This window comes from Oncorhynchus keta, chromosome 22 (assembly GCF_023373465.1).
Source record: "Oncorhynchus keta strain PuntledgeMale-10-30-2019 chromosome 22, Oket_V2, whole genome shotgun sequence".
Classification (NCBI taxonomy): domain Eukaryota; kingdom Metazoa; phylum Chordata; class Actinopteri; order Salmoniformes; family Salmonidae; genus Oncorhynchus; species Oncorhynchus keta.
In genome coordinates, this window is record NC_068442.1 from 43,639,880 (window position 1) to 43,654,061 (window position 14,182).

The 14,182-nt window shown below is 36.9% G+C and overlaps 1 protein-coding gene and 1 long non-coding RNA gene across 4 annotated transcripts in view; both read right to left on the reverse strand.

The window, feature by feature from the left end:
• LOC118371896 (alpha-N-acetylgalactosaminide alpha-2,6-sialyltransferase 5-like) overlaps positions 1–14,182 on the reverse strand; it is a 45,703-nt gene that overhangs the window by 13,146 nt on the left and 18,375 nt on the right. For all 3 annotated transcript variants that reach the window (XM_035757542.2, XM_035757543.2, XM_035757541.2), the window contains one exon: positions 1,443–1,855. In XM_035757542.2, the coding sequence (XP_035613435.2) occupies positions 1,443–1,855 (413 nt within the window). The remainder of the gene's footprint in view (positions 1–1,442; positions 1,856–14,182) is intronic.
• Positions 6,470–9,701, reverse strand: LOC127910659 (uncharacterized). The gene is made up of 3 exons (XR_008075645.1): positions 9,486–9,701; positions 6,820–7,011; positions 6,470–6,531 (listed from the first exon to the last, which is right to left on the reverse strand). It is a non-coding gene; the product is annotated as an uncharacterized LOC127910659 (long non-coding RNA).

The following is a 14,182-nucleotide window of genomic DNA, read 5'->3' on the forward strand; positions in this document are numbered from 1 at the left end:
ACACTGCCATCAGACACACTTCCACAAAATGCATGAAGACATGGCTAAAGGTCAATCAGATTTGTGAACATAATCCCTTGCCGCTTTCCATGTTGTCTGTAGCTTGTGAGGTGTGGAAACACTTAGTTGCTTTTATGAATTTTGTCTTGCTGCTTTTTGTTCTATGTTGCTCTGTCTGTATGCTACGTCTTGCTTGTCCTATGTTGCTCTGAGTGTGCTCACTGCTCAATGATTGTCTATATTGTAATTGTTTTTAAATAACCTGCCCAGGGACTGCGGTTGAAAATTAGCCGGCTGGCTAAAACCGACACTTTTACTGAATCGTTGATTATATATTTTATCTTTATTTAACCAGGCAAGTCAGTTAAGAACAAATTCTTATTTTCAATGACGGCCTAGTGGGTTAACTGCCTGTTCAGGGGCAGAACAACAGATTCATACCTTGTCAGCTTGGGGTTTGAACTTGCAACCTTCCGATTACCTTCCGGTTACTAGTCCAACGCTCTAACCACTAGGCTACCCTGCTGCCGATTAATTGGCACTGTCCCTGTAAAAATAAAATAAACTCAAACCTAAGTGTATGTAAACTCCGACTTTAACTGTATGTGTATTAGAATATGTATGTGTATTAAAATGTGCATTAAAATATGTGTGTATTAAAATGTGTATTAGAATATGAATGTGTATTAAAATTGGTATTATATGTATGTGTATTAAAATGTGAATTATACAATATATGTGTGTTAATATGTGTATTTCATTCTGTATGTGTATTAAAATATGTATTAGAATATGCATGTGCATTAAAATATGCATTATATTATATATGTGTATTAAAATGTGTATTATACTATATATGTGTATTAATGTGTATTATAATATATATGTGTATTAAAATGTGTATTATAATATATATGTGTATTAAAATGTGTATTATAATATATATGTGTATTGAAATGTGTATTATAATATATATGTGTATTGAAATGTGTATTATAATATATATGTGTATTAAAATGTGTATTAGAAATGTTTATTAGAATATGCATGTGTATTAAAATGTATAGTATAATATATGTATTAGAAGGTGTATAGAATATGCATGTGTATTAAAATGTATAGTATAATATATGTATTAGAAGGTGTATTATAATATATGTGTATTAAACTGTGTATTAGAATATGTATGTGTATTAAAATGTATAGTATAATATATGTATTAGAAGGTGTATTATAATATATGTGTATTAAACTGTGTATTAGAATATGTATGCTCAGGAGCTCTGATAACAATGCATTTGGCTTCCCTGGCAAATCCTGATTCAAGTTCTCAAACACAGTGCCTGTCTTCTTCAGATGTCATCCTAGACCAGAATTGGACAGCCAGCCAGTTAAAACCCAATGACATTATTGACCCAATGGTCAAAATGTCAAAATCCTACCTGTCTTTTCCAGTTTCATTTTTGAAGAGATCGTCAAACTCCAGCATCTTGAGGGGGGAGATGACGTAGACCTTGAGCCTGGGAAGCAGCTGGTTGATCAGACGCAGGTTGTTGAAGACCCTGCCCTTGCCGTCGCGCCGCATGGAGCTGGTGGGTCCCCAGAAGAGGAAGACAGAGTCCTGGTTGGTGTTGAGCAGCTCCTGCCGTCTCTGCAGCACCCTCTGCACGCTGGAGTGAGCGATGACGCGCAGGCTAGTGCGCCGGCCCACATCCTGTTTGAAATTGTTTCCGTTCGGGGCATTGTTCATGCGGATGACGCATTCTGTGCGGTCAATTTCGTCTCCTCGGTTGCTGCCAGTAAGGTGGCCCGAGCTGGACACCAGGGCACAGCAGTTACAGTGCATCCTCAGAGGCTGGGGGGGTATAGTACAGTGAGGTCAGGGTTCACACAGGCAACATTAAAAAATGCATGCTTCCTTCTTTCCTTGCCCTGAAATGTTGTGGCTAACAGCATTGGACAAGTGAATGCACGATACACACCACATTGCTCAAGCTTATCAGAAGGCAGATGAGAAAGAAGGATGCATGTTTGAAGTTTTCAAACAGAATCTGCACTCTCTGGGGCCGAGCAAAGAACAAAGGGTCTTCTTCAGGAATCACACAATCCATTATCATTCAATAGAATGTGAGACCATATTCACAGAGGACATTTTGCCTGAGTATCTTCCTATGCCTTTAACAAAATAACTACAATTGTTTAAAAGTGAATGAAATCCTCCCTCTCTGTCATCGAGGTCAATGGACACATAGAGAAGTGAGATCCATGGCATTAGATTCAAATCTCCCTGCCAAGAGGAAAACTGTTTTTCCCAAAATCCAATAGCACAATCAATACCCTCTACAGCACAGAGTAGAAGGCTAGGTAAAAGGGCATCCATCTCTAATAGTAAAAACCCTGAGACCCTCTCATGAATTATTCTAAGGCTTAATGCAGAGGTCCATTGTCATTCAGAGCTATACTCTGGGCTTCATGCTTGAGTGGGGCCTGTGGGGGTTGTGCGTACATTCATATACTGTATACATACAGGTGAGATTACCGACTTCACTGCCTCTGCCTCCTGATCCCATTCTACTGTTTTACACATCTCTTCCTTTAATCTCTGTGATTCCACACATATTAATTACCAGGGGAAACTTAGAGGAAATGGAGATGACCCTGAGCACGATGTGGGAAGTGTGTGTGAAGACACATAAGACAATGAATACAGAAGATAACTAAGACAGAAGATAACTAAGACAGAAGATAACGAAGACAGAAGATAACGAAGACAGAAGATAATGAAGACAGAAGATAACAAAGACAGAAGATAACGAAGACAGAAGATAACGAAGACAGAAGATAACGAAGAGAGAAGATAAGGAAGACAGAAGATAACGAAGACAGAAGATAACGAAGACAGAAGATAACGAAGACAGAAGATAACGACGACTGAAGATAACGAAGACAGAAGATAACGAAGAGAGAAGATGAAGAAAACAGACTATAACGAAGACAGAAGATAACGAAGACAGAAGATAACGAAGACAGAAGATGAAGAAAACAGACTATAACGAAGACAGAAGATAACGAAGACAGAAGATAACGAAGACAGACTATAAAGAAGATAACGAAGACAGACTATAACGAAGACAGAAGATAACGAAGACAGAAGATGAAGAAAACAGACTATAACGAAGACAGACTATAAAGAAGACAGAAGATAACGAAGACAGACTATAACGAAGACAGAAGATAACGAAGACAGACTATAACGAAGACAGACTATAACGAAGACAGAAGATAACGAAGACAGACTATAACGAAGACAGACTATAACGAAGACAGAAGATAACAAAGACAGACTATAACGAAGACAGAAGATAACGAAGAAGAAAAAAAGTCAGGAAGTTTTGGGCGGAGCCAGAAAGTTGGCGTTCAGAAATATTACAATGTAAACTTACTTTTAATCCATCTGTCTGCATATTTCAAGACATGGCATATGGAGGTTTAGTGAGATACCAAATGGGCTGGATGATTCTCTTCATCACCCATCTTGAAAAAACATATACTAAAAAAGTGGAAATCAATCCGCCATCATTAACACAATGGAAAAATCTAATTATTCATGATGAAAATATTCTAAATGCATGGGCGACGACGAAATAAAAACAAATGGATACAATTTAAGGCCAAATGCCAAATAATAATGCAGGCATTAGGAATGGGGGTATGAGCATGTGGGTCTGGGTAGATGAGATTTAGTGATTGTTTGTGTTCATCTGTAAATTGTTGTTCTTATGTATATGTTTGTTTATTGATAAAAAATTAAATAATAATAATAATAAAAAATAATTATATTAAGAAAAATATAATAATAATAATGAAATCCCTGCAGGCAGAGGTTGTCTTTTCTGTCCCGGTGTGCCCGGATGAGTCATTAGGGTACTCCTATCATGGTAACATTTCAAACTTCAAACTATAGCCGTTTTCCTAGCAATAGTGTGGATATATCGTTCCTTTGTGCTAGCCAAACATCCTACAAGTAGACAAGAAAGAATTACTCGCCCCACCACACGATTATAGCCAATCTCTTGCCATCCTATGAAAATAACTAGGCAAGACATATCTTCTTTCTTCTTAATGTTTGCAGATATGGTACACACACTGCCCATGGCAAGACAAACCAATCTTCTTACTAATTCCTACTTAATGCGATACAATGCAATACAAGAAAATGATGGCAGACGTGCAATTCATGTTGGTTTAGTTCCATTATTCTCCCTGTCGGTAGGTCTTCATGCGTGTCACTTCTGCTGAAGCGCAACAGTTTTCTCCTGGTAGCTTATTCGCATCTCTGAGGCTGTGCTGCTTTCTCTGTCTGAACTGACTATGTTGATCTGTGAACATTTCCCAGCACATTCATTTCTCCTCTGACAAGTCAAGAAATCAGATTGATATTTGGATTTGACATGACGGAATTGTTTTTTATATATATTTTTAAACGTTAAGGAATATCAGGGCAGCAAATGCAGACATTGCCCAAGCAACAACATTCAACTCTATTAATGTATCGTACTTGTGGCCTGGAGCATCAGGGAAATTCACCCAGTAATAAAAGTGTTTTTGCAAGGAAGAATAAATTGTCTTTGACAGTCTATGCCCAGAGCTTCTGTCAGCTCGATGATTCTACGTGGAAACAGCAATGACTTATCAATCTTCATTCTGAGGAAAAGGTTGAAACTGAGAATCTTTAAGAGGGGAAACCTCATCAAAAAGGATTCTCAAACAACACTGTTGAGAATCCGTGTGGGCTGAGCCCTTTTCCCAGGACAACTAGCTTATCAGTAGTAGTCATCTTGTTAGGGGCTAGGTTGAACTTACAGTATGTGTTACAAATAGACAAATGGGACAGTACAGAAGGAGATGGTCTCTGTCGTGCAAGTAAGTATTGTATAAACATGTTTTGCACAAGTGGATGGAATGCATCTGTCTGGTTTAGGACAAAGTCGCGGTTGAGTTACTGTTCAGCAAGTTCTAGTTTCTGTACGAAATGGGGAGAATGCAGTCAACGTCGAAGTGAAAATATCAGGATGCAGAGGAAGAGCCATACAGTCCTTCCTGGGCCATTTCCCTTTATATATGAAGAACTGTGTGACTTTGCTATTCAGCTGAAGCATCCAGGTGGGTGAATAAATCTGGTTTTTAGTTTTGTCAATCTCCACCTGTATCTGATTATATTTTCATCATTTAGCAGACACTCTTATCAAGAGAGACTTACAGTAGCGAGTGCATACATTTTCTTCATGCAGGTCCCCCACAGGAGTTGAACCTACAACCCTGCTGTTGCAAGCACCATGCTCTACCAACTGAGCCACACGTGACCGTAATAGATTAGAACCTAACATCACATTATTGAATCAAATGTTATTACATAGATTCATCATTGTGGAAGTTTCCTGATTTAAGCCTTAAAATGAAACAAAAAGTAATAATAATAATTGTGCAGATCGATGCATTTTCAACATGTTAGTTTTAGATGTGCTATGAACCAATTTCAATCACAGGATCTGCTGAGGGGAGAACGGCTAATAATAATGGCCGTAATGGAACCAATGGAATGGCATTAAACACCTAGAAACCACGTGTTTGATGTATTTGATACCATTCCATCTATTTCACTCCAATCATTCGAACAAGCCCATTCTCCCCAAATTAAGGTGCCACCAACCTCCTCCTGTGATTTTCAATATGAGCACACCTACCTACAGTATGCCGTAGGAACTTGACTAATACGACCGTCTGTCTCACACATCATTCATAAAAGGAAACGATTCGTATTCCACTCAAACTGTACGTCCGAAATGGCACCCTATTCCCTATATAGTGCACTACTTTTGACCAGGTCCCATAGGAAATAGGGAGCCATTTAGGATACAGTCCCAGAGTTGGAATGCTAGTGGGACGTTGGCAGGTTCAGACTTCATATAACTCTAACGTGGAGTATATTAGATTAGCTGAGCTACAATACATAGACCACAGAGCTCACAGCACAGTTACGAGTACAGCTCCAACTCAGTCAGTTGCCACCCACAAAGCAACTGGTCACTATCATCCTGCTCAGACCCAGGAAACCAGGGTCATAATTGCTTTGAGAATGACGCCATCCATTTCCTGTAGCTTCTCTCATTCTTTCTGTCTAGCTAGCTACCTCCAAGAATACTCATACACAGCACCCGAGGTAGACACTAGCCTCAATTTACAGTCTTGCAGTTCTGCTACATGTAATATTTCAGAAACAATGGTCTGACTTGTGAGACTAAGAGCACAGAGCCCTTCCTTTATGATTTTTTGATCTATGACGATTAATATGTTTCTGTAATTGAAATTAATGTGTGTCTACATCAACAACAACAAAAAATGGGGGTGTCTTTGTCAGTAAATTGTTACGGTATGTCTGATATTTGTCTTAAACATTGTTCCCCGCTATGCTGCCGTCTTGATTGGACCAGGCCTCTCTTGATAAATATATGTTATCCCAATGACACTAACCTGGATAAATAGATGTTCTCAATGACACTAACCTGGATAAATAGATGTTCTCAATGACACTAACCTGGATAAATAGATGTTCTCAATGACACTAACCTGGATAAATAGATGTTCTCAATGACACTAACCTGGATAAATAGATGTTCCCAATGACACTAACCTGGATAAATAGATGTTCTCAATGACACTAACCTGGATAAATAGATGTTCTCAATGACACTAACCTGGATAAATAGATGTTCCCAATGACACTAACCTGGATAAATAGATGTTCTCAATGACACTAACCTGGATAAATAGATGTTCTCAATGACACTAACCTGGATAAATAGATGTTCTCAATGACACTAACCTGGATAAATAGATGTTCTCAATGACACTAACCTGGATAAATAGATGTTCCCAATGACACTAACCTGGATAAATAGATGTTCTCAATGACACTAACCTGGATAAATATATGTTCTCAATGACACTAACCTGGAGAAATAAATGTTCTCAATGACACTAACCTGGATAAATAGATGTTATCTCATTGACACTAACCTGGATAAATAGATGTTCTCAATGACACTAACCTGGATAAATAGATGTTCTCAATTACACTAACCTGGATAAATAGATGTTCTCAATGACACTAACCTGGAGAAATAAATGTTATCTCATTGACACTAACCTGGATAAATAGATGTTCTCAATGACACTAACCTGGATAAATAGATGTTCTCAATTACACTAACCTGGATAAATAGATGTTCTCAATGACACTAACCTGGAGAAATAAATGTTATCTCAATGACACTAACCTGGAGAAATAGATGTTATCTCAATGACACTAACCTGGATAAATAGATGTTCTCAATGACACTAACCTGGATAAATAGATGTTCTCAATGACACTAACCTGGATAAATAGATGTTCTCAATGACACTAACCTGGATAAATAGTTGTTCTCAATGACACTAACCTGGAGAAATAAATGTTCTCAATGACACTAACCTGGATAAATAGATGTTCTCAATTACACTAACCTGGATAAATAGATGTTCTCAATGACACTAACCTGGAGAAATAAATGTTATCTCAATGACACTAACCTGGAGAAATAGATGTTATCTCATTGACACTAACCTGGATAAATAGATGTTCTCAATGACACTAACCTGGATAAATAAATGTTCTCAATGACACTAACCTGGATAAATAGATGTTCTCAATGACACTAACCTGGATAAATAGATGTTCTCAATGACACTAACCTGGATAAATAGATGTTCTCAATGACACTAACCTGGATAAATAGTTGTTCTCAATGACACTAACCTGGAGAAATAAATGTTCTCAATGACACTAACCTGGATAAATAGATGTTCTCAATTACACTAACCTGGATAAATAGATGTTCTCAATGACACTAACCTGGAGAAATAAATGTTATCTCAATGACACTAACCTGGAGAAATAGATGTTATCTCAATGACACTAACCTGGATAAATAGATGTTCTCAATGACACTAACCTGGATAAATAGATGTTCTCAATGACACTAACCTGGATAAATAGATGTTCTCAATGACACTAACCTGGATAAATAGTTGTTCTCAATGACACTAACCTGGAGAAATAAATGTTCTCAATGACACTAACCTGGATAAATAGATGTTCTCAATTACACTAACCTGGATAAATAGATGTTCTCAATGACACTAACCTGGAGAAATAAATGTTATCTCAATGACACTAACCTGGAGAAATAGATGTTATCTCATTGACACTAACCTGGATAAATAGATGTTCTCAATGACACTAACCTGGATAAATAAATGTTCTCAATGACACTAACCTGGATAAATAGATGTTCTCAATGACACTAACCTGGAGAAATAAATGTTATCTCATTGACACTAACCTGGATAAATAGATGTTCTCAATGACACTAACCTGGATAAATAAATGTTCTCAATGACACTAACCTGGAGAAATAAATGTTATCTCATTGACACTAACCTGGATAAATAAATGTTATCTCAATGACACTAACCTGGATAAATAGATGTTCTCAATGACACTAACCTGGAGAAATAAATGTTATCTCAATGACACTAACCTGGAGAAATACATGTTCTCAATGACACTAACCTGGATAAATAGATGTTCTCAATGACACTAACCTGGAGAAATAAATGTTATCTCATTGACACTAACCTGGATAAATAGATGTTCTCAATGACACTAACCTGGAGAAATAAATGTTCTCAATGACACTAACCTGGATAAATAGATGTTCTCAATGACACTAACCTGGAGAAATAAATGTTATCTCATTGACACTAACCTGGATAAATAGATGTTCTCAATGACACTAACCTGGAGAAATAAATGTTCTCAATGACACTAACCTGGATAAATAGATGTTCTCAATGACACTAACCTGGAGAAATAGATGTTCTCAATGACACTAACCTGGATAAATAGATGTTCTCAATGACACTAACCTGGATAAATAAACATTATCTCATTGACACTAACCTGGATAAATAGATGTTCTCAATGACACTAACCTGGATAAATAGATGTTCTCAATGACACTAACCTGGATAAATAAATGTTCTCAATGACACTAACCTGGAGAAATAAATGTTATCTCATTGACACTAACCTGGATAAATAAATGTTATCTCAATGACACTAACCTGGATAAATAGATGTTCTCAATGACACTAACCTGGAGAAATAAATGTTATCTCAATGACACTAACCTGGAGAAATACATGTTCTCAATGACACTAACCTGGATAAATAGATGTTCTCAATGACACTAACCTGGAGAAATAAATGTTCTCAATGACACTAACCTGGATAAATAGATGTTCTCAATGACACTAACCTGGAGAAATAAATGTTATCTCATTGACACTAACCTGGATAAATAGATGTTCTCAATGACACTAACCTGGAGAAATAAATGTTCTCAATGACACTAACCTGGATAAATAGATGTTCTCAATGACACTAACCTGGATAAATAGATGTTCTCAATGACACTAACCTGGATAAATAGATGTTCTCAATGACACTAACCTGGATAAATAAACATTATCTCATTGACACTAACCTGGATAAATAGATGTTCTCAATGACACTAACCTGGATAAATAGATGTTCTCAATGACACTAACCTGGAGAAATAAATGTTATCTCATTGACACTAACCTGGATAAATAAATGTTATCTCATTGACACTAACCTGGATAAATAAATGTTATCTCAATGACACTAACCTGGATAAATAGATGTTCTCAATGACACTAACCTGGAGAAATAAATGTTATCTCAATGACACTAACCTGGAGAAATACATGTTCTCAATGACACTAACCTGGATAAATAGATGTTCTCAATGACACTAACCTGGAGAAATAAATGTTATCTCATTGACACTAACCTGGATAAATAGATGTTCTCAATGACACTAACCTGGAGAAATAAATGTTCTCAATGACACTAACCTGGATAAATAGATGTTCTCAATGACACTAACCTGGAGAAATAAATGTTATCTCATTGACACTAACCTGGATAAATAGATGTTCTCAATGACACTAACCTGGAGAAATAAATGTTCTCAATGACACTAACCTGGATAAATAGATGTTCTCAATGACACTAACCTGGATAAATAGATGTTCTCAATGACACTAACCTGGATAAATAGATGTTCTCAATGACTCTAACCTGGATAAATAAACATTATCTCATTGACACTAACCTGGATAAATAGATGTTCTCAATGACACTAACCTGGATAAATAGATGTTCTCAATGACACTAACCTGGATAAATAAATGTTCTGAATGACACTAACCTGGATAAATAGATGTTATCTCAATGACACTAACCTTGGATAAATAGATGTTATCTCAATGACTAACTGGAGAACTAACCTGGAGAAATAAATGTTATTTCAATGACACTAACCTGGATAAATAGATGTTCTCGATGACACTAACCTGGATAAATAAATGTTCTCAATGACACTAACCTGGATAAATAGATGTTCTCAATGACACTAACCTGGATAAATAAATGTTATCTCATTGACACTAACCTGGATAAATAGATGTTCTCAATGACACTAACCTGGATAAATAGATGTTATCTCAATGACACTAACCTGGATAAATAGATGTTATCTCAATGACACTAACCTGGAGAAATAAATGTTATCTCAATGACACTAACATGGATAAATAGATGTTCTCTTTGACACTAACCTGGATAAATAGATGTTCTCAATGACACTAACCTGGAGAAATAAATGTTCTCAATGACACTAACCTGGATAACTAGATGTTCTCAATGACACTAACCTGGATAAATAGATGTTCTCAATGACACTAACCTGGAGAAATAAATGTTATCTCATTGACACTAACCTGGATAAATAGATGTTCTCAATGACACTAACCTGGATAAATAAATGTTGTCAATGACACTAACCTGGATAAATAGATGTTCTCAATGACACTAACCTGGATAAATAGATGTTCTCAATGACACTAACCTGGATAAATAGATGTTCTCAATGACACTAACCTGGATAAATAAACGTTATCTCATTGACACTAACCTGGATAAATAGATGTTCTCAATGACACTAACCTGGATAAATAGATGTTCTCAATGACACTAACCTGGATAAATAAATGTTCTCAATGACACTAACCTGGATAAATAGATGTTCTAAATGACACCAACCTGGATAAATAGATGTTCTCAATGACACTAACCTGGATAAATAGATGTTCTCAATGACACTAACCTGGATAAATAGATGTTCTCAATGACACTAACCTGGATAAATAAATGTTATCTCATTGACACTAACCTGGAGAAATAGATGTTATCTCAATGACACTAACCTGGATAAATAGATGTTCTCAATGACACTAACCTGGATAAATATATGTTCTCAATGACACTAACCTGGATAAATAGATGTTCTCAATGACACTAACCTGGATAAATAGATGTTCTCAATGACACTAACCTGGATAACTAAATGTTATCTCAATGACACTAACCTGGATAAATAAATGTTATCTCAATGACACTAACCTGGATAAATAGATGTTATCTCAATGACACTAACCTGGATAAATAGATGTTATCTCAATGACACTAACCTGGATAAATAGATGTTATCTCAATGACACTAACCTGGATAAATAAATGTTATCTCAATGACACTAACCTGGATAAATAAATGTTATCTCAATGACACTAACCTGGATAAATAGATGTTCTCAATGACACTAACCTGGATAAATAGATGTTCTCAATGACACTAACCTGGATAAATAGATGTTCTCAATGACACTAACCTGGAGAAATAAATGTTATCTCATTGACATTATTTATGCTGCAGTAGTTTGCGTCGGGGGCTGGGGTCAGTTTGTTATATCTGGAGTACTTCTCCTGTCCTATTCGGTGTCCTGTGTGAATCTAAGTGTGCGTTCTCTAATTCTCTCCTTCTTTCTTTCTCTCTCTCGGAGGACCTGAGCCCTAGGACCATGCCCCAGGACTACCTGACATGACGACTCCTTGCTGTCCCCAGTCCACCTGGCCATGCTGCTGCTCCAGTTTCAACTGACCTGAGCCCTAGGACCATGCCCCAGGACTACCTGACATGATGACTCCTTGCTGTCCCCAGTCCACCTGGCCATGCTGCTGCTCCAGTTTCAACTGTTCTGCCTTACTATTATTCGACCATGCTGGTCATTTATGAACATTTGAACATCTTGGCCATGTTATGTTATAATCTCCACCCGGCACAGCCAGAAGAGGACGGGCCACCCCACATATGCTCTCTCTAATTCTCTCTTTCTTCTCTCTCTCTGAGGACCTGAGCCCTAGGACCGTGCCCCAGGACTACCTGACATGATGACTCCTTGCTGTCCCCGGTCCACCTGACTGTGCTGCTGCTCCAGTTTCAACTGTTCTGCCTTGTTATTATTCGACCATGCTGGTCATTTATGAACATTTGAACATCTTGGCCATGTTCTGTTATGATCTCCACCCGGCACAGCCAGAAGAGGACTGGCCACCCCACATAGCCTGGTTCCTCTCTAGGTTTCTTCCTAGGTTTTGGCCTTTCTAGGGAGTTTTTCCTAGCCACCGTGCTTCTACACCTGCATTGCTTGCTGTTTGGGGTTTTAGGCTGGGTTTCTGTACAGCACTTTGAGATATCAGCTGATGTACGAAGGGCTATATAAATAAATTTGATTTGATTTGATTTGACACTAACCTGGATAAATAAATGTTCTCAATGACACTAACCTGGATAAATAGATGTTCTCATTGACACTAACCTGGATAAATAAATGTTCTCAATGACACTAACCTGGATAAATAGATGTTCTCAATGACACTAACCTGGATAAATAGATGCTCTCAATGACACTAACCTGGATAAATAAATGTTCTCAATGACACTAACCTGGATAAATAGATGTTCTCAATGACACTAACCTGGATAAATAGATGTTCTCAATGACACTAACCTGGATAAATAGATGTTCTCAATGACACTAACCTGGATAAATAGATGTTCTCAATGACACTAACCTGGATAAATAGATGTTCTCAATGACACTAACCTGGATAAATAGATGTTCTCAATGACACTAACCTGGATAAATAGATGTTCTCAATGACACTAACCTGGATAAATAAATGTTCTCAATGACACTAACCTGGATAAATAGATGTTATCTCAATGACACTAACCTGGATAAATAGATGTTCTCAATGACACTAACCTGGATAAATATATGTTCTCAATGACACTAACCTGGATAAATAGATGTTCTCAATGACACTAACCTGGATAAATAGATGTTCTCAATGACACTAACCTGGATAAATAGATGTTCTCAATGACACTAACCTGGATAAATAAATGTTCTCAATGACACTAACCTGGATAAATAGATGTTCTCAATGACACTAACCTGGATAAATAGATGTTCTCAATGACACTAACCTGGATAAATAGATGTTCTCAATGACACTAACCTGGATAAATAGATGTTCTCAATGACACTAACCTGGATAAATAAATGTTCTCAATGACACTAACCTGGATAAATAGATGTTCTCAATGACACTAACCTGGATAAATAGATGTTCTCAATGACACTAACCTGGATAAATAAATGTTCTCAATGACACTAACCTGGATAAATAGATGTTCTCAATGACACTAACCTGGATAAATAGATGTTCGCAATGACACTAACCTGGATAAATAGATGTTCTCAATGACACTAACCTGGATAAATAGATGTTCTCAATGACACTAACCTGGATAAATAGATGTTCTCAATGACACTAACCTGGATAAATAGATGTTCTCAATGACACTACCCTGGATAAATAAATGTTCTCAATGACACTAACCTGGATAAATAGATGTTCTCAATGACACTAACCTGGATAAATAGATGTTCTCAATGACACTAACCTGGATAAATAAATGTTCAATAAAAAAATGAAAAGGCATGTTTTAGATCAGATGAATAAAAATATCAATATTCAGAAGGTGGTTTGACTCTGAAGACAAAATGCACTGAGGGGGGACATTTCACT